This window comes from Chroicocephalus ridibundus, chromosome 7, assembly GCF_963924245.1.
Source record: "Chroicocephalus ridibundus chromosome 7, bChrRid1.1, whole genome shotgun sequence".
NCBI lineage: Eukaryota > Metazoa > Chordata > Aves > Charadriiformes > Laridae > Chroicocephalus > Chroicocephalus ridibundus.
This window is the reverse complement of record NC_086290.1, coordinates 56,337,000-56,363,150: the sequence shown is the minus strand read 5'-3', so window position 1 is coordinate 56,363,150 and position 26,151 is coordinate 56,337,000. Positions and strand designations below refer to the sequence as shown.

Sequence of the window (26,151 nt, the reverse complement as noted above, 5' to 3'; positions counted from 1 at the left end):
CATGTCCAGAGTTGTTTTGTACTGTTTTCCTCTAGAACTATTTCCTATCTCACCACCATCCAAGTCCTGGCCAGTGCCACCCACCCAACCCTGGGACCTCGACAGCATCTGCCTCTTCAGTCTGACACCTCCAACGGCTTCTCCATTCACACACAAGGCTTTTCCCAGACAGATCAGGAACTGTGCACATAATAGCCAACAGTTCGCAAACAACTATCAGACAGAGAGCTGTGAAGAGAATTAACACTCTCCCTTCCCTCCGCACACCAGAGGCAGCAACTGCTCTCGAGGCTGGGAAAACGACGACACCAGGACGCCACTGCAGATCACTGTTATGTGCATCTTACCGTGTAACTGTCGTGACTCGTAAAAGTCTGAGACCAGAGCTGGCTACCGGCGCTGCTCCCCACTGCGCCCTCAGCCTGTTGCAGATGCGTACAGAGGAGATTTCTGTATTTGGTCTTAGAACTTGCCTTGTTAATGTTGTTGTAATATTGACACAACATTCAGTTCACAGCTGTTACTAACAAGTGGAAATTGAAGCTTTTTATTGAATGTATTTTTTTTTAATCTTAGCTTTTAGAAAAAGATATTTAACATTAATATTTTTTACATCATATCACATGCTCAACTGTGCTACTACTTCAGCTACAGCTGCATATTGTCTGCTTTCCCAGAAGTCCTCAGACTGAAGATTTATGGTGAAACAGACACTTAAACACACACAAAACCAGAAAATACAAGTAGGTTTTACTGATGAGGCAGACAATTCACTGCATGCCCCTCTCCACGAGAAACATGTCCAACTTTAGCAGACACCAACAGCGTCTTTTGTCTTTGTCTAATTTGGAACCTGTGTTACACAGAACTAGGAAACAAGTTGATGTATGCAAAGTTTTCTGGAGCGGCAAAAGCAACAGAAAGTGCTTGCTCTAGTGAGAAACTGTGAAGAGAACAGAAGCTTTGCATTCCAAACAAAGGATTCCCCCAGGAGTGAGAGGTATTTGAAGATGTCCACTTCTACACCTGGAATTAAAAGCTGAGATTTCTCACAGAGAAATGCAAATCAATCAAGCGAACCAAGAAATGTTTAGGGAGAAAAAGGAAAACATTTGGCAGGCAAACACTAAAGATGTTGAGCAGCTCTGTGGGAGTCATATCCCATGGACCGAACAAAAACAATAATTAGTCTCTTGTGTAGGTAAACACCAAGCTCATGTTTTTTTTTCTCATCCCAAACATCTCCTGGACGCTTGCTGCCTAGCATCCTTTCTACAAAAGCAGAGTACCATCCTGATAAGTCAGTATGTAAAAACACACCTCGGGGAGGAAGGTTTAGCAAAGTATGAAGTGTTTCCTCAAAAAGTGCATAAGTAGTAAACAATACTCCTCTGGGTTTGTATGCTTACCATCGTACCCAAAGGCATTTCCCATTTTACACTGGCAGTTTTAGCGCTCCCAGCTTGGAAGTGCTTGGAAGCTGAATGGCACCGTTCTAACTGCAGTACCGTGTCTCTCATCCCCGTGTCTGTCAGCAGACACAACTGCACACGCGTCCTCGTGTAGGTGCATTTTGCAGCAGCCAAAAAAAAGGCCACCAGGTTCTACCAGTCTGGTAAGGGAACAAGAGGCTTCAAATGTAGATCACATCCGAGTCATGCTGCTGAACCTAAAAGCAAATCAAATAAGAAAAATTAGTTTTGCCCTGAACTCCTCTTAAAGGAGAGTAACTGCCTTTGGTCCTGTCCTTCCTTTACCTCTGACTCTGCAGCCTTTTGCAAGATGATCTGCAACAGTTTTTATTTCTTTAAGACAAACATATTTACCTCACCCCTGCTATTTGGATTAGGTTAGTCTTAAAAGTTGCTTCTGTTACTTGCATTAGAAAGAGCTGCTTTCTCATCTGTTGCTACACTCAGTTGTGTTCCTTCTAGTTCTAAGCATACAACCCTGAAGATTCAGGTCTTGAATGTTCTGTACTAGAGCCTCTAACACCCCTCAGTTTTGTTTATACAAACTGCAGCAAATACATCAAGCTTTCTTTATTCCTAATACCTTGCCCCTTAGTATTGCCTAGAGAAAGCTTATTTCCTTCACACTGTTCAAGACCACGTGCCCTTACAGTTCTTCCTGAATGTATGCTAGATTCTCTATTTTAGTGAAATTTAGAAGTAGGTTGTTTTTTCATAAGACCCAGCTCATTAGCTCTTCAGAACTCTGACAGGGAACACACTGGAAGAGAACTGAACTGTTGGAAATCCAGGCATTTATTAGTACGTTACTGCCTGCCCCTTCAAACCAGAAGACAGGCACAGTTATGTTTTAAGCTCTCTATACCTGGGAGCACATTCTTATTTCCAAACCCAGATGATACAAGTAAAATTTAACACAGACCATCCTCCTGAAGACGGGCACCTCTGTTTCATTTACCGAGGCTCACAGCTTTGCATTCCAGCTCAGCTCACAAGTGAGAAAAAACAAGTGGCCTCAGGTTATAAACAGTGCCGAACGGTGCACCAACGCAGGGTCTCCAAACTCATGCAACAGCCAGGCATTGCCTCATCAGTTGAGAGGCTGTGACAGAGCTGGACAAAACAGGTCCCTAAAGCCAGACATTCTTTACCTCTCTGAACTCTGAACTTTTTAGTCAATATTTGGGAATTTACTTACAAATCTGATTACCTTTATAATCTGTTTTCTGGTTCGTGTGCCCGCACTGTTGGCAGCCATGGAATTTGCTTGAGAAGATGACTTTTCCACTGTCGGTGTGTGTTGAGTTTTGTTGGTACAAGGCCAGCTGCCCATAGTATTTAACGAGTAAGCAGGAAAAGGTCTTTGAAGATTTATATCTAATGAATCTCCCGTTTCAAAGGTTTTCATCCATGACGGGGTCTTTAAAAGAAAAGAACACATGGCAATTTAATGCTCTCTCTATATATCAACACTCATTAAGCCAAAAAAGAACGTCAGATGCATAGTCAGAAAATAAAGGCCATCGACCCTCATAATTTTTCCAAGCCTCCCTTCTCTCTCTAAAAACATTGACTCGGAGCCACTTTTGCTACACATGGAACAACCTGGAAAGACAAAACCAGCCCTATTCTTGCACTGATTCAGGAAGAGGCTGGAGTGTTTATATAAATAATACGAAATCTATGACAAAAATCTGGGTTTAGTGCCTCACTGCCTTAAAAAAATACATCAAGACTTTTATGACTTTTAGCAACCATAAAGCATGTGAATCAGAATGTGATGCAAACTCTGAGGAACCACATTTAAATGTGTTACTAAGTTACAACAATTTAATTTGCTCCAAGACCTTAAACCCTTACTGTGATTTCATAATCTGTAAAATAAAATGATTATTTTTTGCTTACAGTACCGGTATTGCACCCAGGAAAAAACTTCTTAGATTTTGTTTTGACATGAATTTTCCTTGTCTGTGTTCACGCTTTAAATATTTTACTATCAAGGGTACTAAACCATGTGCCTTGAACTGGAATATAGCAATTACCTTTGGCACACCCACACAATTCTTTTACAGTTTTTGCTGAAACAAGTGGCAGGTATTTAGGGTACATACATTTCCTAAGGAGCGATCCAAGGATCCCAGTACTTCATTCCAATGAGAGTAAAGCCCAGACTGTTTTTCTTCTAGTTTCAAAGCATGAATTTCAGACTTCAGTTCTTTCAGTCGATCTTCGAATTTTCTGCTCTTTTCTAAGTAGTCCAGCCTGTAGTCCACACATTGGAGGCAAAAAGCTTATTGGCATGACACATGTCAAGTGTGTGTGGAAGGAGGAGAGAGGAAGTTCTTTGTTTCATTTTGGTTTATTGATAGCTAAAGTGAAGTCTGGCACACGTCAGCCTCTCTCCCCTGACCCAGTGAAAAGGAGGGTCACTTCCACCCTTCAGCATTCACACATTAACTTTTTACCAAGCATTTCCTTGCTGAGCAAGGGAGAAAAAGCCTCTCGATGTATTATACCAGAGCAATACCACACTTCAACACTGGAGGGAAACTTCTGTCCTCTAACATGATGTTACTCAGGCAAAGCACTCTGCCCCTGACAAAGTGCTCTCCAAGACACAAGGGCACTGGACTTGTCACGGCTTGATGCCACCGCAACACTCTTCCTCTGTGTAAATAACTAGTCTTACACGGACACAATCCACACCTCCAGCCGTATGTACAAGTAGGAGGCCATCCTGAGTTGTTAAAAGGATGAACTGTGATTCCCAGACATTTTTTTCTTTTCTGTACTTTCCATGATAAACACTCTTGTTTATTTACACCATAAGCATACTGATACCTCTCTCTCTCTATCTCAAAGGATAGTCTCTTGAGGTCAATGTCTTTCAAATCCAGCTTTATGGATCCTTTGTCAAAGTTGGCATCTCTGGTGTCAGTTGGCACGTATTGTGGGTACTTGGCCATGTGCTGAAAGAGGCAACACACGCACTATCAGTAAGATCTGACTGTTTGATTTTGGGTTTATCTCTCCAGCTTCTGCAAGAATGCCATGCTGAGCTACATGGTCTTTGAGGTCCCTTCCAACCTAAACCATTCTATGATTCTATGATTTCGTAAGCTACCCACGGATTCTGAGACACACAGATGCTCCTGCAGGCCTTCCCCTCTACCCAAGTGGCCCCAGATGAACTGCTGAAGTCCACAACCCACCCTCTGCCCCAATCCAAGGGCAGAGAAGTATCCTGGCTGCAATGTTCCCATCTATTTCAGCAGAGAATGGAAATCCATTCTCAGCAACACTGGAGCAGAAGAGGGAGTTGGGGCAGACAGCCTTAGCTCTGCCTTCTTGCTGGAGACAGCTTCATCTGCTTTGCCTAAAGACACTCATGGGCAATTCACATGCCAGGATAACAGAGCTGGCTCAGTACAGCCACCTCAACAAAGCACCGCCTGACTGAGATGGCACAGAGTCAGCATTAGGCATAAACGCAGGCAAGACAATCTCTGTTCCCTAAGTCCCAACACCAGTCCCGTTTTTTTACTTTTGTCTCCCCTTTCTTATCACCCTGACTCACTGCCCCGAACAAATACAACCTCCATCCTAGCTGCAGCATTTAAGCACCAGTTGGTCCTATAGTGTTTGTCCCCCAGGTGCATGCAGATATGCCACTACTCAGCTTGATGCAGGCTATAAAAATGCAGTAAACGTCTGACTATCTCTGAAGATGAAGTGGTGCCCAGTAGAGCAGAAACTTACAGGACAGTTAAGCCTGGTTATGTCTAAGAGTTTCTGCTTTGCTTTCCGTTCAGCCTCTCTGGCTTCATGCAGATCTTGTTTCAGGTGCTCTGCTTCCTTGGCTCTGTAAGACAAATATCCTGACGTGAACGGCTGATGATTTCCAGTATACAGCAACACATGGATTTCAGAGCTACACACCTCACTAGCTTCCGGAGAACAAGATCCATTACTGGGAGTGATTCCTTTACCCAAAGATACTTGGTGGAAGGATAGCCACATGGAGAACTGGTCACAGCATGAACACATGCTTTCAAAGACAATCCTTCACAAACTGGCTGAATTAACATGTTTTTCCTACTCCTAATTTCCATGGGCTCAGTTCTGACCTGCTGATACAGATTCTCCAGGCTGTCAGAGATCCTCCCTGAGGTGGGGAGAGGTGCAACATATCTGCTCTTTGTTTTGGCAAGCATTTTGGCAGTATCCTAAAACAAGCAGAAGGCCCTTAATAGCAAGGTTGAACATCCTCTGTCAACACTGGTCTGCTCTGCATCTTCAGGCAGCACAGTGTTAGGGAACACGCAGATGCTTATACAGTGGTTTATATTCCAAGGGAGTTTACCTGGTTTACACTTCTCGAAGATCTGAAAGGGATATGAGACCATCACTTGCTACTAATGAATGAAAACATTCTTGTAACTCACAGCGTATAGATTGGTAAATTCAGATAGCTAGGTAGCCAGTGCTCCTTTAATAACGTGAAATAGAAAATGCTTCTGCATTCTGTATCTTTAATACTAAACAACTCTAAAGCCTTGCATCTGATCCCCTGTAAACATCTTGACCTGCATCACAACCACTGGTACCAGGTGGAACAAACAAGATGCAAGAAGGCTTAGTCACTCTGAAGTGTTGCTTCAGGAACAATCCCTCCCTTCCAGGCTTAGCTCTGAAAAAAGCAGCACTCTCTCCACCCAGGCATCCCAGTAGAGACCCACAACCCCACTCAAGCAAATCTAACCTCCGGTCAGACTCCTTCACCAGCTTCACTGCTATCAGCTCTGCCTCACGCATCTTTTGCTCCATCAGGCGTTTTTCTTCCTTGGTTTTCAGAGCTGTGATCTCCAGCCTCTGTCGCTCTTGCTCAGCTTCTGCAGCATTCTGGGCCAGCAGTTTTGCCTCCTCTTCTGCAATCTGAGCTTTCTCAGCCAGCAACTCTGCTGCTTCCTGGGATCGGAGCTAAGAAGAAACAATTTTTCTTAGTTACCCTGTCTAGCATCTACAAAATCACCCCTGCAGACAGTCAGGAAGAGGACACCTTTTCACAAGAGGTTAAGTGATAAAAATATTATTCCTTAAACTAAAAAGTATAGTAAACATAACTGTAGGGCCTGATGTTCCTCCTCTCCTCCAGAATTGCCTAACTTCCTTCCTACCTCTCACTTCTACGAAGCAAGGAGACACATTTGCTTAGAGTTGGACAAAAACATCAACCAAAAACTGAAGTTGGCCCCTTCAGCTGCCAGCATATCATGCCCCTTTCTCCCAATTTCAGCTCCAAGGTTGCTTCCTTTCTTCCCTCTTTGCCTGAGGAAAGCACTGTGAACCAAATACAGGGAGTGAAAGGCTCACAGCAAATGGAGATTATGGCAGATCGGAGTTTTCCCAGGTATTCCAGCATGCCCTCTCCACCAGTGGTCAGAAACTCTTCAGGCTGTCTGAGCTATAATTCTTGGTGTCTCACATGAGCTATAAGAAAAAAAATGCTTCCAAAACAAGAAATCCCATCAGGAACTAGAATATTCAAACTAATGTGCTACTCACCAGGGCCTCGTTGGCCTGCCTGGCTTCGTCTTCCAGCTGGAAAAGACGCCTTTCCAGCTCTTCTTTGGCTCGCTCAGCTTCTTCTCGGAGCTGCTTCTCCCTGGCCAGCCTTTGATTCTCCATCTGGAAACAGAATGCACAATACCACGTCTGTGGGTTTGCAGCAGAATCTCATCTGGGCCTGAGGCAGCACAGCAAATGAATCTAAGCTTGCTGTCTAGCTGCTGGACTGATATTCACCAGAGATGCAATGCCGAAGCTGCTTGCACTTTGCAGCACTGAACTCCTCTAACAGGTAATACGTGTTGTTTCAGACTGCTGGAAGAGCACTTGAATCCATCTGTCATGTACCCCAAATCTTTGCGATCACCTATTCAGTTTCACAAACATCACTTACATCTTCAGATGCTCCATACGTACTAGAGCTGTTCCCACATTCAATCCTGGTGCACTTTCTCACCTCCCACGCACATATTGATGCAATGCATGGACAGCAGGGGCACCAGCTGGAATAACAATCAGTGTTTTCAACAACAGAGGAGCAGAAAGAATTTACCTTTTTTCTAGCTTTTTCTTCCCTGGCTTGTGCTTTCATTTGCTGGATCTCTATTGAGTCCACTTTTCTTCTCCTCATAAATAGATCATGGTTTCCAATGCACAACTGCAAAATCTGTATAGGAAAAGCAAAGCAAATGCTGTTTTGATGTATTTGTGCCCCAGACAGAGGGATAACAGCCCCGCACTGGCCTCAGGGCAGAAGCTGACAATTCTGACTCCAGCACAAGTGCTGGCAGTTTCTTCCCTTCCAAGAAAATCAGTGCCTAGGGCAGACTCATACCCAGGTACATAGTAGTTGAGAAAAGTTCCTAACAGGATGAGGGGTTCCTTCTGTCCTTCATCCCACTCTGGTTCCACTTTCCTCAACAAGAACAGGCAATAGATCTTGGCCAAGAGTACACAAGACGTAGCTGTGGGAATGGTCACCTGTGGTGGCCCCTCCACAAGCTGACTGAGAAGTGACCCGGCCCCTAGGGTTGTGTTAGGAAGCGATCAGTGATGATACAATTAGCCAGTTGATTAGGTCCCTGCCTTGTTACTTCTCCCAGAAAAGGAGAGGCAGTAACTGATTAAGAACCCACAGCAGCCACACAGCCAGATGCTGCAGTGGCTCTGCACCTTTCCATACGCTACATCCTCCCCTTCCAGCACCTGGATTTCCCTTTGTGATTTGGACCTTCTTTCACATCTCACTTTCCACCCATCATTCCCCTTCCCAGAGAGGACAAACATATGCACCCTGACTTCCCAGACAGAACAAATCCTCAGGAAAACACATGCTGACACTCAATGCTCCCTGGCCTCCCCATAGGTTTTACAAACAAAATTCCTCACTCAGGTATCAGTCGGTATTATTAGGCTCAGTTTTAAAGAAGGAAAACAGGACACTTACCAGTTTGTTCACTTTGAGTTGAGAGGAAAAGAACTTGAAGACTTCTGCTTTTTTGTCAAGAGGTTTAATAGTTAACTATACAGGCAAAAGAAAAAAATAAAGGAAATAGTGAGAAGGAGGAAAACCAAAGCTGAACCTATTAATACTAATGCAAACTTTAGCCCATCTTCACTTCTCTCCAGGGAAGCAGTGATTTATGCCACAAATGTGGCAAGAGTGATGCAAGAACGTTTTGCTCAAAAGCATCAGAACCAGGGCTGCTGTTACACAGGTTGCTCATCTGCTCTGCTCCTGTAGCAGGCTGTTAGAAGATAAAGTCTCCCACAGACCCAACCCGGTGCCAGTTTGGATGGTGGTTTTCATAGTAACACCATCTGGGCATTGCAAACTATACTAAGAGCACTGGAACAAGCACTGGTTATCAGGAAACCAGAATACATTACTAATCCCCAGAAGTCAGAGAGATGTCAAACACCCCTCTGGATACCAGTCACCGCAGGTGTAAACAAAATGTATCAAGGGCCTGAAGGACTTGTTCTTCTGACCATCAGATAAGAGTCCTGGAGCTCCTGCTTTCTCACGTTTTCAGTCCTGTCTCCAAAGCTGTTTCCAGAGGACATGAAGGGCTTTCATCCTGCCAGGTCAGTACACACTGTTTTGCTTCATGTGTTGTGCTCAGTTTGGCTGCACAACAAAAATATGGCTCCATTCTTTAAGATCCTGTTTTCTATGACTCATGGGTTAGCTAGCACTCTGTTCCCATAATCCATTTGCAACGCACTGTATAATTTCAGGCCATCTGAGTCACCAAGATCATAATGTCCTACAGCTTGTTTCACCCCGTCGGTAACAACTGGTTGAAGGTACTGACTTGTGAGGAGCAGGGCTGTGAATGTGTCACTGAATATAGTGGAGCTTTAATATAGGGCTGCACAATTTCCCAACGATAGGGAGTTAAAGCCGTTTATTCACAGACCGGGGGGGAAATTTAGTGTCATGCAAGGACCAAAAACTTTTTGGAGGCAGAACTCCTGTGGACTGCCCTGCCTGATTTAGAGTCTGGACAGCAAATCTCATCCTCAATGTTTTTCAAAAGGCCCACAGAAAATGGAACAGGCTGTGCTGTCCTTTGGCTGACAAATTCCAGGTATTCCAGTATCAATGCAGTTTTTCTGGTTTTGTTTTTCTGATTATAGCCTCCCATGTAGCCACATGATTTATAATGAGACTAAATTTCACCGACTCCCCACTGTACTTTGTACAAGTAAAAGATGGGCTCTGAAATCCCAGTGAAGTTGCAATGGTAGGGCTGTGCTGGACTGAAATCATGCACTGACGGACTGGCAGAATTCAGGCAGAAAAACATGTACATCTCCCTGCATGTCTCCTCTCGCCAGCGTGCCTCATCTACAAGGACAGCTTCTGCATGTGAAAATGGCATTAAGCCTTTACAGATCATCTAATTCCTGCTAAGATAACTGAAGCAGCTAGTCACGGTGGCACTCATAATATCTTTTTCGGAGATCAACATGCTTGTTTTGCAAAGGACAAGCAGCAGGGAAGGAACCAGAACAGTGGGCTCCACAAGTCTGGAGAGCTCAGAGCAGCCTCTGGCTCCTAGGGGAACCGAGGTTACACAGCACATCTGAGAGGCAGGTCTGTTATTTTTAGTTTTGTAACAAAGCTCCCTAGGATTTTCCCCTTCTCCCCCAAATTATTTAAACAGAGATAGCTTTCAGCCTGTTCCAAGAATCCCAGTCCACACCCATGCCCATATAAAAAGAATAATATACCGAAGCCATCATACCTCTTTCTCACTATAGGAAATGTTTCTGATAGCACTCCACTCAAACGACTTATTTGGCGAGAACCTGTTGTTAATACTGTAGATATGAATACCTTTGGCATCAACTCCAAGTAGGAGATCCGTATGGTTTTTATTTTGCTAAAAAACAACAGATAGCAGTAACAGCCATTTATGGTGACATTAAAAAAACACAGACGAGAACCACACTTATTCTAATGCATTGATATTTATCTGTATTTTTCAGAAATTGATACTTCCATTAAATTTATGAATGTTGTCACTGCTAGCTAATAAACCCAGAGCTCTAGGTTGACTATAGCCGCTCCAACTTTTAGATATTCTCCCCTCTTTCCTATTGCATACCTGGAGCTACTCAAGACCTTCGTCAGATTGTAAAACATTAATCGTAACTGGTTTATTCACCTACTCATTCAGTAGGCTAGTCAACCAAGTCAGGACAATCAGTACGCATCCCACCATCAGCAGAGAAAAGCAGAAGTCCTAGTTCTAGACTCCCCGGAGGATTTTAAAAGGACAGTGCCATCATCTACAGCAATTGAAAATTGCTAAAATAAAGCACTTACAGCAATAGGAAAATAATTGACACCATACATTTCCAAGTCTTGGGCAATTTTCAGGTAGTTCATCTCAGCTTCATCCCTAGGGAATAAGGCCATGATTATACTTGGAGATCCCTTACCAACCTTTCTGTCCTAGCTGACTATGTTTCCCACTTAGAAAAGAACAGGCAATCTGGTTCTTTGTACTTTCTTTAATTTTGCCACCTTACTATCAACAATAGAAAAAGGATAATAAAAACAGTATTTCTGCAGAATGAAGACAGTAAAACTGTACCTATTTTGAATCATGTACAGTGCAATCTTTATTAAAATTCGAGTCCAGTCTTATCCTTGCGTTAGTTTTGCCACTCCATCATTATTACATCTTGGAGACATACCCTACCATTGTTTTCCATTACATGAGGATATTTCCTTCAGGAAGTAGGATTCATGGAGAAAAGATTCCTAAAAAATTCTAAACAGAGCTTTGGGTAGAGGCCAAAGAAGGGTGAGAAACTCTCCACCCACCATTCTTCTCCCTTCAAGGTGAGGCACCAGTAAGTCTTGAGGAAAACATGCAGTAAAAATAGCGCTAAGAGGCATCTAGAACAGCCAAAGAAAAATTGAACTGAAATATTAGGAACGGCTCCCTCTGGGTGCCAACAGCTCCTACTTCTTGTTTAACTGAATTTCCAGACATGCGGAATGTGTTTGAAGTAGCTGAATGTCCACATAGACTAGCATCAAAACTCAGTCCTGGGACTACAATGCCATGTCTTCACTTTTTTGATTCCTTGCTAAGTATGGTGACACCCTTTTGAGCCATGATTTTCACAAGGTATAAAACATATCAGACTCCCTTTTATTCTAGGGAGAGACTGGCATGATATGGCTCCAGAAAGGCAGCTGCCACATGGGGCAGACACAGCAGCAACTCCAGGTAGCTAACAGCCTTAAATGAAAAGACTAATCTCTCAGGGCAAACCCCAAATTCAACACAGCTCAGACTTTCTGCAGAAACTTCTCTCTGCTGGTATACACGGACTCTGATGAGACAGGACTCTTATTTTTGATATGTTAGCTCACGAAACTCTGCAAGAGCTCTCAGCTTCATTGTTCACTTCAAAGCAAGTCCGGTTTACAAGCACTTGGAGCCCTACACAAGACACTTTTTACCCCAGATGAGTGGGTCTTTTTATCCTTAGTTATAAATTAACCTGTTAACATCACAGCTTGTAAGCCAGTATTTCTTTGCTCACTCTACAAAAGCCAAACTTCACTGAAGACAGCAAATAACCAGTTAACGAAATGTATGGGATTTCCAAAGAATGAAATGATTTCCATACCTGGCGATACCCCTGTGCTCAGCATACCAAGCAGTAATCTTTTCTTCCCACATCTCTGCTGTCAGCTGATACTGCCTGAGGACCTACAGGGAAAGGAAGGAGTTTGGTTTCCTTTGAAGATACAAATACATGTGCTGCCTCTCCCAAGTACCGTGAATGCAGCAACGCAGTTCACAGCTCGGTCATTTTGCCAAGTTCAGGGCAAACGCGAACAGCTTCTAATGCTCTGGTTAATCCCTCAGCAATATCTGTGCTGCAAAGAGTAGATTCAAAGATATGGTTTTATACAGAATAAAGACTTACCCTTTTGGGTAAAAGTTCATCATGGGCTAGAAAGCCTGGCTCATGAAAATTTGGGTCGTAGTCACCATACTGTCCCAAGAAAAGAAACGAAACTTCAGTTTGATGCAATTGCTCGAGACAGATTTTGTTTTGGTTCTCCTGTATACAGGGTAACACATAAACAGGCTCCCCTCATCTGTTGTCCATGGAAGTTAATTCCAGCCTTTGTGCTACGCACATGGCTCCAGTACAGCCACTAAGGTGGCCTGTAACTCTAGACTTCAGCCCTAGCAGCTCTCAGTAACTGCAGATATGAAGGCATATCCCATGGCTCCGTACCGTTCTCTGAACTACAGGCTACATTCAGGAGTATGAGCTCCCCTACTCCTACAGCCTTCTGCATATAGGCTGGGCTGCTGCAGAGATCCAGCCCTGCTAAGAGTTTGTGTTCACCTCCTGCTATTGTAGATGTGTGGGTCTTGGTAGCACAGAGTGAACGGTGTTCTGAGAGATACTAAAAAACATCATGTCCTTCCATTGTGAGCTCTCGTATCAGCACCTGCTGTATCCCTGGACATTTTTTAAAACAGGAACAATTTCTAGCTGGGAGAAAGATTACGTTAAGATGTTAGGTCCAAAGAAATCCCCTAAGTTGTGAAAGCATAGTATATAATACCAAAATCCTTGTAGTGGCATCTCATGCTTATTTTTCTAGCTGCATCTATACCTCACAGGATGACCTGTTTCTTTAACAGCAGATTTTAACACTGCTGTATTTTACATAAGACCACGTGTAATGTATTGGTTAAAAAGAGAAGAAAAATCAATAATAAAAAAAAGAGGACTTCTGTGCACAAACCTTGGCCTGAACAGCATAAGAAGCCAGTAAAACTGTTGCTTCTGGAGAACAATAGATTTCCTCATCCAGTATTTGTTTCTTAACCTAAATCAAGAGAAAAAGGGGGCAAGTTAAAGAAGCTCAAAGTCAGGACTTATGTCAGGCTTGAAAAGAAACTAGACATGCCCAGACTATAACTTGGCACCAAACACCACCATTATAAGTTAACAGCAGCAACAATAAAAAGGCATTCAGATACACAGGAAGCCTTTACTTAGCATCACAATTAACGAAAAAAATCCCAACTTTTGAAAGTTATAGTATCTTAATTCTAAGTTCATAGAAATGCCAGTTGACTATCCCCACACGTTCATATAAGGAGTGCTGAAAAAGAATGGGTTATAAAACATGAGGTTAATTGTCTGCATGTCATTCCTTTTAACAATTCTTCTTTTTCTTCCTGCTTTGGAAAAGTTAGCTTTACAACATGTAAAACATCACATTTTCGGTTGGAAGGGATCTCTGGAGGCCATCTAGTCAAAGCAGGGTTCAACTAGACCAGACTGCTCAGGACTATCCAGCTAATATGGCCAAGGACAGAGACATACTGAAAACCATAATAGTATGTTCTCAAGCTTTCCAGAATGAGAGAATAAAGGAGACCCCACAAAGGGAAGCTGACTAATAGAGCACTTTATTCAATTACAGTGGTCTAAGTACAACAAAAACATAGGGGCTTAAAAATAAAAGCTTAGTATAAATGGTAGAGTGTCTTTTAAGGTACTTTCCGTTTTAATAATCTATGGTGCTATCAAGATCAGAGGTGTAATAGTTTGTAAGATGTTGCTTGATTTTAAATCAGTTGGGTAATTTTTACTTGAAAACCTGAAGAAGGAAGGGGAAATTACTCTTCCCAAATCCTCCTCTCAGGTGTAATGTATTTAACATACTAACAAGCACAAGACAAGAAAATTTTGCATAATGCAGTCTTAAACATTTCCAAAGAGAAAAATTACTTGAGATAGCACTGAGCTATCTTTACAAATATACTTTGGCACTCTAGGTACTGTGAACTGAAATGAACCATAAAGAAAGTTTTTCTTTTAAATTTAGTCTCTGGTGAGCACAATATATGAACCTGAATTACAGTACGGTGAAAATTCTTTCTAAGCTGTTAAAATGGAAAGAATGAAAAGACTTTTCTTCCAAATTGGAAAGCTCCAGCTTTCATACTCCATGGTGTAAATCATACATTTCAGAATTTAGAACAACTTAAGAGAAATTCACCATAAGTGTCTGGGTTTTTTTTCTGATCAGTTCTTACAAGGACGTTTTGTTATACTTCTTTATGAAGGAGCACATTACCTAATCTTTAAACAGACATTTGGCTTTAGTCATTTACATTTATTCACACATTTTGCAAAAAGCTGTTATGCCACATTAATTTGTAAAGGTCTAAGTAAGTCAGTAGAGCTGAAATCTGTAGGCATCCAGATGTCTGTACATGTTTTTCCTATTAGCATCCAGGTGTGATCTTAAGTTCTTATAGTGAGGAAACTTTGCAAGTTCAAATTTGTTTAAGACTTGTTTTTCTACTTCGGAATGAGGAGAATTTGCTAATTGCATATCTGCTAGTCAAGGCAGGTTCAAGAAGAAAAGAAAAAAGTTAAAAAAAATCAGGATTAGAGGACTAGGAAAAGAGTTCTCCCCTCTCATTCCTTTCCAAAATTAGCTTAAGAAACAAACTGCCAAGTGGTTAAGGGTTCTGGATGAAGTTCTGGTTAGTATATTAACCCTCGAACAGCAGCATTTTCTCTTTACTTCATTAACACATCCTCCTCAGGGAACAAGTGTATTTACTGTGTTTATTTACAGATGCAGACTGAATGTATTCCATGCACCCAACCTACTTGCACAGACACATACTGCTGAAAGCTACCAGAATAAAGCAATACACCAGAAGGCTGTAATTTGCAGAGGACTCCCCAGGAACTCAGCAGAGAAGCTGGATGTCACAGACATTGGAACAAAACAGCTGACCAACAAGTGATAACCCAAAACAAAATGCTTGTATACCTGTTGCTACAGTTACAGCCTGTTGCTGCAGCTATGGAGCCACAGCATGGCTTTTCCTGGCCCATGCATCTTCATTTTGATAACGAAGCACTGTACGCCAAGAATTTGCTCCTTCACCTACTATTTAATGGAGCTAAGGAAACCCTAACAATTTCTGGAACAAAAGAAAACCAAGTGGCAAATAAGAAAGCTGCCTCTGCAAAGCTACCAGCATCAATGCATATGTGGGGTTAACTTTATTACTTTTACTGGTTTCCATCTAATGGAAATTTGTAAGAACCACCATGGTGTAAAGACCAAGATGTATTCACACAGCTAACAACTTTGCTCTTGAGCACAGTACTGTTGTCCTGCAGCTCCTCACTAGCTGCCCCTGTGGCAGAGCTGAAACAGGTTCTGCTATCTGTAATGAAGATTTGTCAGGGCTGGGGATTTATTCTGCTAGCATGAGTAGAAGACAACTCAACCAGCTAATCTGACTGGCAGAAGACAGTGTATGCAAGTCCAGGCGTTTCAGAAAAATACCAACACCATAGCAAGGGAACAGCACTTCGCATCCAAGGGCTATCGGACAACATGATGCCTCCAGACTGTCTTTAAAAGGATCACACATTGGGGCGAATCTTCTGAGTCATAGCTGTGTGTGCTGCTGCACTCCTTTTGAAACTTGCTAGGTGAACAAACCTTTATTTCAGAAAGGCTATCAAATTTATGATCTTTTTTCCCCCCTACAATCCCAAATGAACATTTAAGGAGGCCAGGTTAGGGAGTTCTTGTTTTCTAGTGATTATGCCTTCTACAGTTGTACACAACCAGATCTCCCAGAAACCGCCTAGTCTATTTTTAGGAACTTGCAAGTTTTAGTTTCAGGGATAGGCTGTGGTCATAGGTCTTGTTCTTTCTGCAGCTGATATGGGTGAAAAAGCTTATTGTCCCCAACTGCTTATCACCATTCCTTTGCATTTCTCCACCTTCACAACTGCCACCGTAATTGCTTGTGTAGTCACTCCCCACACAGTGCGTACATCTAATAACAGGTCTCTTCTAATTCTGCTCATTTTGAAAGAACTAGGTTAGGGAATGGTTACACAAGAGGTTATACCAGCAGGTCTAAGACAACGATGACAAGGAGCTGTTGAGACTCTCTTCATCCAACTTAGCTGCAGCCAGAGCAGACCAGATGACACAGTCCTCAAGATAACTTCTGAAGCCAATAAAAACAATGGCTTCACTTTATACTTCTCACTACTGACTAGTTAGGGCAAACACCTCACAGTTCTTCAAGTAGTGCCAGCCTTGCATGGATTTTTTTTTTTTTACGCCCCAACACATGCTATAGGAGCAAAACAAGTCTGGCGTATCAAGATGTGGAATTATCACCCAAACTGCTAGGCATAAAAGTCATTTTACATGAAGCTACAGGTTTCAGCAATTTACCTCACATTACTTGCACAAACAGTAAGAGAAGCCATCAAGAGAACAAAACCCTGCAGAAGGCAAACAACATTCGGCTTACCAGTACACAAAACCACAGCAGTCAGGAGAGATGTTTGTATTTCATAAAAATGAGATCTTTACAGACACTGATACAGATGAAGCAGAATCATTCTGAGACTAACAACTGCCAACAAGATCAAAGACAAAACAAAAGGACTGGGGTAAATACAGAGGGAATTCACAGCTAAAAACTGTTCCTGACCTGAAGGAAGAATAAATGCTGGGTAATTTCCTGTAATAGTTCCTCTTCTACTTTCTCTGGGTAGAATTTAGCCAAAAAATGAAAGCTAATGGGATCTTCTTTAGGGATTTCTTGATCTAAAACCTGTTTAAAGATAAAATCAGCAGCAAAAATAGCACATAAGTGTCTCAAAATAGTATTCCAGAGGCTAATCAGAAAGCAGACATAATCTACTTAAAGCAGACTTTCCATATTTTAGAAGGACGGGCAGTGCTGAGCTTTAATCTAATAGCAATCAGTGCATACAGTGGCGATCAGCGTGGGATACTTAAGGCCAAATGCAATAGAAGCAATCAGACCAAATAAAACAAACTTTAGTCTTAAAACAATGATACCATCTAAAACTATGAGTTGTCATGTAACACATTCCTTTAGCTCCTGCGCTAAAAAAAGTAAATCTTTAAGTAGAAAATTACTATGCTGTTATTTTTTGTTTCCTATACCTTTTTGTCCATCTTTAACCAGGTGCACATTCCTTTTATCGTGTACTGCAAGCCAAAAAACCAAGTCTCCCTTAAACCGAGTGCTCGGCACACCAGATCAAACAAGTCCTTTCCCTTCCACTTCATCTATAAGAAAAAGAAAATTAAGGAAAACAGGTATGTCTTGAATGAATTTGCTACATTTCAGTCAAGCAAACCAGGCTACCATTTGCCTTTCTCCTATGAAGTCTTATTTCAGCTTTAGCTTTCCAATGAAATACGCCTACTGCTGTCTACAGCAAAGGTGCAACAGTCACAATGCACTCCCTCCCTCTTCCTCTCCTCCAGAGAAGCACTCACAGAGCAGCTGTAGTCATTTAACCACAGCACCATGCACTTCATGAGCACAGGGAATGAGGATTGTACTATTGATTTCCTAGGACACAGCAAGGCTTTATTAATACTTGTAAAAATCTTATTCAATAGTTTACACAAATTGGAGAGACTGAGAGGCAGCCAGGGGAAATCAAAGGAGTGTCAGGGCACAGTGCAGAAACGCCAAACAATCAAAGCAAATCCATCTTCCATAAACCTCAGTTATTTCAGTGGCACCAAGCCAAGCCTTTATGCTACTCTGATTTAAACGAACAGGAGCCTGTCTTCTAGAGTAATTTCCTAGCCTTGCTCCGTAGAGAACAGAAACTTTGATTAAAGGTCCCAAAATTCATACACATATGATCTCATTTTTTCACTGAAGAGGCAGCACAACTGCCTCTGTTTCTTCTGTTTGGCTACACGTTAAAAAGATTATTTTGTCTAATTGCATAGGTCAGCCACTAAAAACTTAGTGGCAAACAACAAAACTTTTCGGCAATATTTGGATGGAAAGCAGGAAATCATCCCAGCAAAAGGAGCAATATCTGGGGAGAAGGGAGAGATAGCAAGGGAATACATCAACCTGAATTTGATAACAAAGACTAATATCTGAATCAAGTAACGAGGGGTAACAGGCACAAGCTGGAACATAGGAAGTTCCGATCAGATATGTGAAAAAACTTCTTTATGGTGAGGGTGACAGAGCACTGGAACAGGCTGCCCAGGGAGGTTGTGGAGTCCCCTTCTCCGGAGAATTTCAGGACCCACCTGGATGCAGCCCTGAGTAATGTGCTCTGGGCAATCCCGCTTTAGCAGGGGAGTTGGACTAGATGATCTCTAGAGGTCCCTTCCAACTATGAAAAATTCCGTGATTCCATGAAATTTTCAAATCCTTTATTTTCACAACTCTGCAAGTATTCTAGATCATTGTGACTGCTTGTGACTAATCAATTCTGTGTCTGAGACCTATTAAATGAAATACTAAATGCCCCACAAGATAGTCAAGTCTCTCTTTAGACTTGCCGGTCCCATTGGACCTAAGTTTTCTAATTTCTCTTCTCAAAATAACTCTATGTCTGTCTTTGCTTTTGCTGGATGATTAGGAATTAATCAGGCACAGTTCTGTCTCCTCAACAGTGCAGCCCAATTAATTTAGCAATTGATCACTTGCTATATTTGTTTTCTCCCATATTTTTCCAGTCATGATTTCTCTAGCCAATTTACTAAATAGACCTAACTAATAGGAGAAAAACCAGCTTTTTCATTTGATCATTTTTCTCTTCTGTCCAGAGATGTAAACCAGCCATTATAACTAAAGAAACAAACTACAGTTTACAAATGGCAAATCAAATCACATTTGAAAAGAATGTCCCAGACCAACTGAGCACAAAAGTACCATTTTACAAATTATTTTATAAGCAACACCTTAGAACAGCTCTGACCAGGCTTCTTTATCCAAGCCAGCAGTGTCCTAGAGCCGTGTCACTTACAAAAAAAAAGAACTTTGTGGAGAAGTAGGTATACTTACAAACAGGCCCTGTATCATGTGCTGGAATGCTTATGAAGAAAGCAGGCCTGCTGCTAATTTATCTGTGTCACAGTCAAATGAATTTCATGGAAACAGCTTTAATTCCGAATAGTCAGAGTTGTTTAACAGAAGAATGCAACTGAGCCTAAGTAATCCAGTGTTTATAAAAATAATAGATCAGTTTTAAGACCATCCATGAACTGATAATCTGAACTTTTCAAATTTATGTCTTGTTAATACAAAGATCAATCTCCATCTTTCTAGCATTCTGCTCAGGACTCTTACCTCACAGCTGAACTCCATTTCAGCATCCACTGTTATAATTTTGACTTTAAAAGTCTTCGGTTGTTTCTTCTTCAGGCCTCGGATGGACATATTTTTTAGTTTATGAGGATAGCCACACCTGAAATCAAACATGCATTACATTTAGGGCTGGAAATTCAGTAACGTGTTCTTGGTTAGATTCCAAAGTAGGAGCAGTCCAAACTTGCAGAATAAAGTCATCTTTAAATATGCATTTTTGTGTCCAAGCCCATAAGAAAGGATGTTGAAACAAAACATTTAGTTTACTCTTTAAAAAAAAAAAAATCGGTTGCTCCAAAATCTCGTTCCTGTCTTTCCTCTCAGACTTTGGCAAATGCTGGGTTCCTGGAGTACTAGAAAGAGCTCCATTCAGACCTCACATTGCAGGATCCAGGGCCCTGCCTCTCACTACAGCTGAGGATGTCTAGGGAACCTCCAAGCCAGTCCTCATGCTCCACACAATCAGCCACATCCATGGAATCCAGCCCTCTTGCAACAAAACGCTGCAATGGATGAATGTTTACAGTTTCATAAAGGTAATACCTGGCTTTTGAATAATGCCAACAGAAATATGACATTCCTCATCCCTTTTACACATCCGAGCAAAATTTCCTTTCACAGTAAAGGCCTCTGCAGTTTGTACCAACACCAAATGCACCAGCGGAGGCTCCACTTGTAAAACACAGTGGAAAGCTACATCACGCAGCAAAACGTTGTGATACCAAATCCAACTCAATCTTTTCCAGCAGTTATGGCTCCTTTAAGCAACTAACTTACTGAGTTTCTTTACAAAATTACATCTTAACTCCCTGAAATGATACAAATGCCAAGAATATATGCAGTGAAATTAAGATGGATTTACCCCGTTCTTTTGGGCATACTAACTCACAATGATGAAAGCTATTCAGAAGACAATTTTTTCCAGTGGAGTTCTTGAGGTGAAATGAATTTAATTTTATAGAAACCTAGAGAAAATTCCTTCACAAATCTTCTATTCTAAATGTGATTGACTGCATGCCATCACGAAAATTGATGAGACGTGCTATTTCCACCGCCATGAGGGTTCTGTGGATACTATTCAAACCAAATGTTGAAAGTTGGGGTTAAATGATGGTGTGAATCTGCACTAAGCAGTTCTCATGTTTATTCCTAAGCACGGGAAATCAGCCTGTAAAGTTTTCTTCTTGTTTTTACTTTATAAAATTAACAGCTCAGACTTGCACAACCTAGTTAGTATCTGTGAACTATATAGGTCAAAAAGAGACTGAGGCATTCTTGGTTTCCTACAATATAAGACTATTACAGTGTGGCAGACTTCCAATCTCTCCTTAAGGAATTCCAAAATAAAGTTCTAGTTTATACTGAAAAGTTCCATTTGCCTGTACCGTCCAGGATTTTATAAAATTCTTGTTCCCTTCTTTGCTTCTGCTGAGCAGTAAATGAGCTTGCAAACATACTGATTATTTTCCATTTCCTTTGTTTGTGCCCCTCATCCAAAAATTTCAAGTAGCTAAATAGGAAGTAAAATGTATATGGAAGTTTTTCTTTTCAAATTGTAGGGAAGCTGAGGCAGAGAACAAATGAGTTAGTTACCAAATCATATGGACATCAGCAGCAAAGTTGCGAACAAGTACTTGAGACAACTCAGAGTGGGGAAGAAAAGCTCAGGAGGAAATTCATCTTTCTGACACCATCGAGACCAGTTGAGGAGTCCTCTCCCTCCAGTTGGCTCTGATGAAGCTTCTGCTGAAGTCTTGTTCGTTTTGGGGCAACACACTTCAGGAAAGATAATGGGCTAACTGGAGAGAATCCAAAGGAGAGATCCAAGGGCTAGAAAATAATCTGTGGTAAAATGAAAGTACTGGTTAGTACAGAGAAGGGACAAGTGTGGTAAGACACTATAATGTCTGTTCTTCATGACCACAGTGGTTCAGACAAGGAATAATGGGCTTAATTAAATTGCAGACACATTGCACACAGAAAAATTCACTAACAATAAGAATATCATAATGCTGGAAAAGCGTAGGATGGAATTTCTATCTTTCTGAACTTCTATCCAAAACAGTGTGACAGTATCTACTCCCGCCTCAAGAATGGCATTTTCCCAAGCTGGTCCTTCTGCTGGTGCCTGCCACTAGTCCTAGGAGAGGCCAGTTCACCCTGCCAAGAATCACCGCCAGCCAGGGTGCTTCGGGGACAGGCATAGCCAGAGCCCAAATCCAGTCACCCCCTGGGTACCCGCCCGTCCTCAGGGAGTATCTTTTTAGAGGAGCGAAAAACAGCTCTTGACACAGAGTGCTTTCCTCTATAATTTAGGCAACACCTCAGTGCGCACTGAGCAGAGCTCAGGTCCTTTCTGTTTAGCATAGAAAAGTGTTTTCAATTAAGGGGAAAGGAATATTTAAAAACCAGAAAATGACCATAATAGTACAGTGTAATGTGACCACAGTAGCATTGAAAAGGAGAGCATCATGTGAAGGCATCCAAAACAGCAGTAATTATTCCAGTATTTTTTTTGATCTCTAATCTGCAAGTTGCAACACAGCTAACAGCAAAATTATATTTCAGCCTGTTATATTCCAGAGGTCTTTCCTGTCTAGTTTTCTTCAAAACGCAGGATCTACTGTAAATAATCATACCATTAGACACAGCACTTAAAGCGTGAGGACTACAAACTACTACACAATACTGGAAACTACCCCTTCTTCTATTAGTTCTAGAAGAAACACCAATGGCTGAGACAAAGGAGAAAAAAGCTTCATAATTCATTTTTAATAGGTAATTTGAAACAGCCAATTGAATTAAACAGGAACCTGGAGTCAGGGCCAGTACAGAACATTCTCAAAGTTTCATATGGAAAACACTGAACAGATAAAATTGAACAACTGCAGAAGAATGTAATAATTTTCTCAAAATATGACAAAAACACCAGAGCCCTTCATTTTTACTTTGAAGTTCTTTCTTTTTTCTTGTATAACCTGGTTGAAATGACAATGTAATTTGTTCAACATTTCCAATAGCATTTTTTTTCCTTTCCAGAATTTTTATTCCATGGAAAAGTACATTCTGACTCACAGTGAAAAGACATTTTTGAATATCAAATTTTCCCAAGCAATGTAAACTGCATTTTAATCAACAGCACTGGTAAAGAAACAGAAAAGATTTTCACACTGCATGTCAGATAAATGGCATGTCAGATACTGACAACATAAGCAAAAGCACTTAACAGTCAAGTTTGTAGAAAAATAACTTTTTCAAATAAGAGAAATCTTGCTGAATGAGACAATCTGTGTTTGCAATCTTTTGTTTAAATGCAAAAGCAATCCACTCTCTAGATCCCTGCTAGTAACAACATTTAACTGTGAATCATGTGCAATGTGTTTCAAGATAGAGTTTGTCATTGAGTTCCAGTGATTTATTTCTGCAGTTGCCAGAGGAGTCCAAGCTCAATACCCAGAAGCAGCAAAAAGCGATAGATCAGAGTATGTCATAACCTCACCAAGTAACACATTAATCCAAAATAGGGTGGGGTGATAAAAGATTCCTGTCCAGCCAGAATCTGGGAACAGATAGTTCAGAAGCTGTGAATGTTCACAGCTTCTCCTGCACCTTATAAAAACCAACAGAAAGATGATAAAAACTTTGCTTGATGAGGGGAACAGAAATGCAGTGATGAGGAATATAGTTTGCAGGAACTAAACGGTCCTGACTCTGCCTTTTAGGCATGCTCATGTCCAAGATGAAAGAACTGACATCCACCAGCTCTGGCTGGATTATAGTCTTCTCCCTTCTTGACAATGAGAAACTAGTGCCTGAGCAAAACTGGGAACAGCAGGGACTAGCAAGAAGAACTGGCAGGGCGACTCTTGCAAGGACTGATGCTTATCTATATCACAGCACTGGATGGGCAGTGTTACACCACTGCGTTGCACATTTTATTGAAATGGGAAATAAGCCACACATCAGATACCACTTACAGTATTAACTGAAAAGTACAAATAGAAAGAAAATTAAATCAGCATTCCCCCCACAAAAGCTCGATAATCCGCCAAAATTCAGTACATTAGACAGACAGAGAAACACCTCAATGAACAAGCTGCCGTTAACCTTCCCAAGAGTGACAGTACAATTAACTTTCAGTTTGGCATTTCCAAGGTGAATGGGTGGTTTGCAGGGTATAAAGATTTCCCTTCCCATAGCACTTGCTCTGTGACAACTGTACATGAGCTATTACCATCCAATCACACTTTGGTCAGCCACACTCAAGTGAAAAAGCATCTGTTTTCATACACACAAAAAAGCCAGCAGCACTTTCTAAGGTGAGACCTCCTTAGCCTCAGCTGCAGACAGGCTAGGAATTAACAGCAATTGTGAGACCCCTCTCATACCCCCAAAGCAGTCCACCCTTAAGGATCATCAACAGCACTATCTGCTAGCAAAAGCCTTACGCAAGCTGGCAATATAAAACCCTTGGGAGTGCAGTGCGTTTCTTTAGAAACAAGGCTTGGGAAGTACTTTAAGAGCCACCAATAGAAGATACTTGAAGCATCAACTGCAAAAGTACATTAACACAGACACTACTACAATTTGAATGTCTCACATCATTGCTGAAATATTTACTGCAATTCTTAATCGCAAATTCCCCTGACTCATTATGTTTCTCCCAGTTCCTGAATTTCTACACTTAAGCTAAGAAATTAATGCAAGCAATTTGAATGCAGACAATACAGGAAAGCGTTGTTGGCTTTTTACAGTTGTTGACTCACACTTCTGCCTGTGCTCCCTGCCCTGCCCAAGTAACAATTTAAGCAAAGAATTCACTGTTTTAAAACAGGTCAGCAATATAAAGATTTTTCTTACCTCTCAATCTAAAAAGAAGTTATCTAAAGTCACCAGTTAGAATCAAGACTTACCTCACAGATCATTTTCTGAACAAAGATAAGAAGAAAAAAATTCTTTTTAATCCCAAATTCTGTATTTTTCAGCAGACATCAATATCCAGCCCTCACAAATTCTGCCACTGAAAATAAAATCCAAGAACAACTTTTATACTTGATCCCCTTTCCTTTGTTTCCTATGAACTGCGGCATGTTAGCGCCCTCTGAAAAATCAAAGAATTGCTTTCCCAGGTGATATGAGAGACTCTTAACCATTTCCTGCCTGTGCCAGCAAGACTCCTCCCAACTTCTCACCACTGTAATTCAAGCAATAAGGCACTAAAATAAGAGAAGCCCGTGAATCTTGACCAGGATATGTGTAAGAACTGATAATGAACTTCCAGATAACTCCTTTGATAGTATTTGATGTAACTATTTCAACAGTGTCTCCAGCCATACAGAGAACAGCTTGTTCTCACCATACCCAGCCACCTTAAAAAGGGAAGCTACGCGGTGTTGTCCTATTAAGTAAATGCAATTCCCTACCTGCCCTCTTCCTGTGCTGAGAGATGATGGGACAATAACGCCTAAAGGGAACAAGCCTGAAAAGTGGGCAGCAGCCAAAATACTTGCAAGTGGAAAGAGATAAATGAAGACATTTAAATAAAAAAGGGATAGCCTCAGCCTGAAGTCACATTAACACAGACAAGCTCCATGAGCTGCCAGAAGCACACCACCTCAAAGGCAATGTCAAAGACAAGACTTTTTTTGCCATTACTCAGTTTGCCGGTGTTTTTTTTTAACCCTCCTTTTTAGATACAGACTTACGGAATTACAACTTCTACCAGGGTATGGACAAGCAAGGACAACAGACCAGCTCTCACTTCATACGTGTTACAATTATTCCACATTTACACAGAAAACTTTCAAGATTTGGCTCATCTACCTAACAGCAGGTGGAAGGGCACAAACCTACTTCCTATGCAAACAGACCTCAGCGCCATACAGCCGCACAGAGGCTGTGCTGACTGTTTCATCCCCTGAATGCCAGCGTGTAAGATGGCCCCTCAGCGCTCGCACCCCTGCCTCCTCACCTCCTTCCAGCGCCTCCACACCGAGGCCTGCTGCAGATTATGTCCAGCCCTACACCACAACACATTGCTGCTGAAAATAGCACCCAGGCCTGTTCTTTATAGCAAAAATCAGGCCGGATTCAGCTGTGTGAGCCCATAAGGGCCAGAGATAGGGCAAGTCTCCCCACAGACAGCAATTCCTTAAGAGAACACGGCCCAGGCCCACACAACTCCCCCATCTCCCCTGGCCGCAGGCCTAGGCAGGGCCCCCTAGCCCCTTCAGCCTAAGAGAGAAAAAAAAACCTCAATTCTATCAGCTTTACTCTCTTACTACGTGCTCAGGCACCCTCAACACACAGCCCCCAGCACTAACACGCTCGCCCCCCCTACGCTCTTCTGAAGGATTAGCGGGCGCCGCCTGCGTCTTTAAATCCTCTCA

At 41.7% G+C, this 26,151-nt stretch overlaps 1 protein-coding gene across 4 annotated transcripts; it reads right to left on the bottom strand.

Moving 5' to 3' along the window:
- Positions 1–622: 622 nt before the first annotated feature.
- LOC134518845 (merlin-like) lies at positions 623–26,079 on the bottom strand. Of its 4 annotated transcripts, XM_063342097.1 has the most exons (20): positions 25,734–26,079; positions 24,676–24,782; positions 21,356–21,604; positions 19,745–19,862; positions 17,578–17,703; positions 17,096–17,218; positions 13,342–13,425; positions 12,504–12,572; positions 12,201–12,283; positions 10,879–10,954; positions 10,295–10,432; positions 8,488–8,562; positions 7,594–7,707; positions 7,038–7,160; positions 6,235–6,452; positions 5,232–5,334; positions 4,314–4,441; positions 3,584–3,734; positions 2,683–2,892; positions 623–1,669 (listed from the first exon to the last, which is right to left on the bottom strand). In XM_063342097.1, the coding sequence occupies exons 3-20, from the start codon at positions 21,361–21,363 to the stop codon at positions 1,634–1,636; spliced, it is 1,983 nt and encodes a 660-aa protein (XP_063198167.1). In that variant the 5' UTR covers positions 21,364–21,604; positions 24,676–24,782; positions 25,734–26,079; the 3' UTR covers positions 623–1,633. The 4 variants fall into 4 exon arrangements, with proteins under 4 accessions (XP_063198167.1, XP_063198166.1, XP_063198169.1 ...); XM_063342096.1 differs by lacking the exon at positions 25,734–26,079 and having other exon boundaries at positions 24,676–25,723; XM_063342099.1 differs by lacking the exons at positions 4,314–4,441; positions 5,232–5,334; positions 25,734–26,079 and having other exon boundaries at positions 24,676–25,723.
- Between the last annotated feature and the right edge of the window lie 72 nt (positions 26,080–26,151).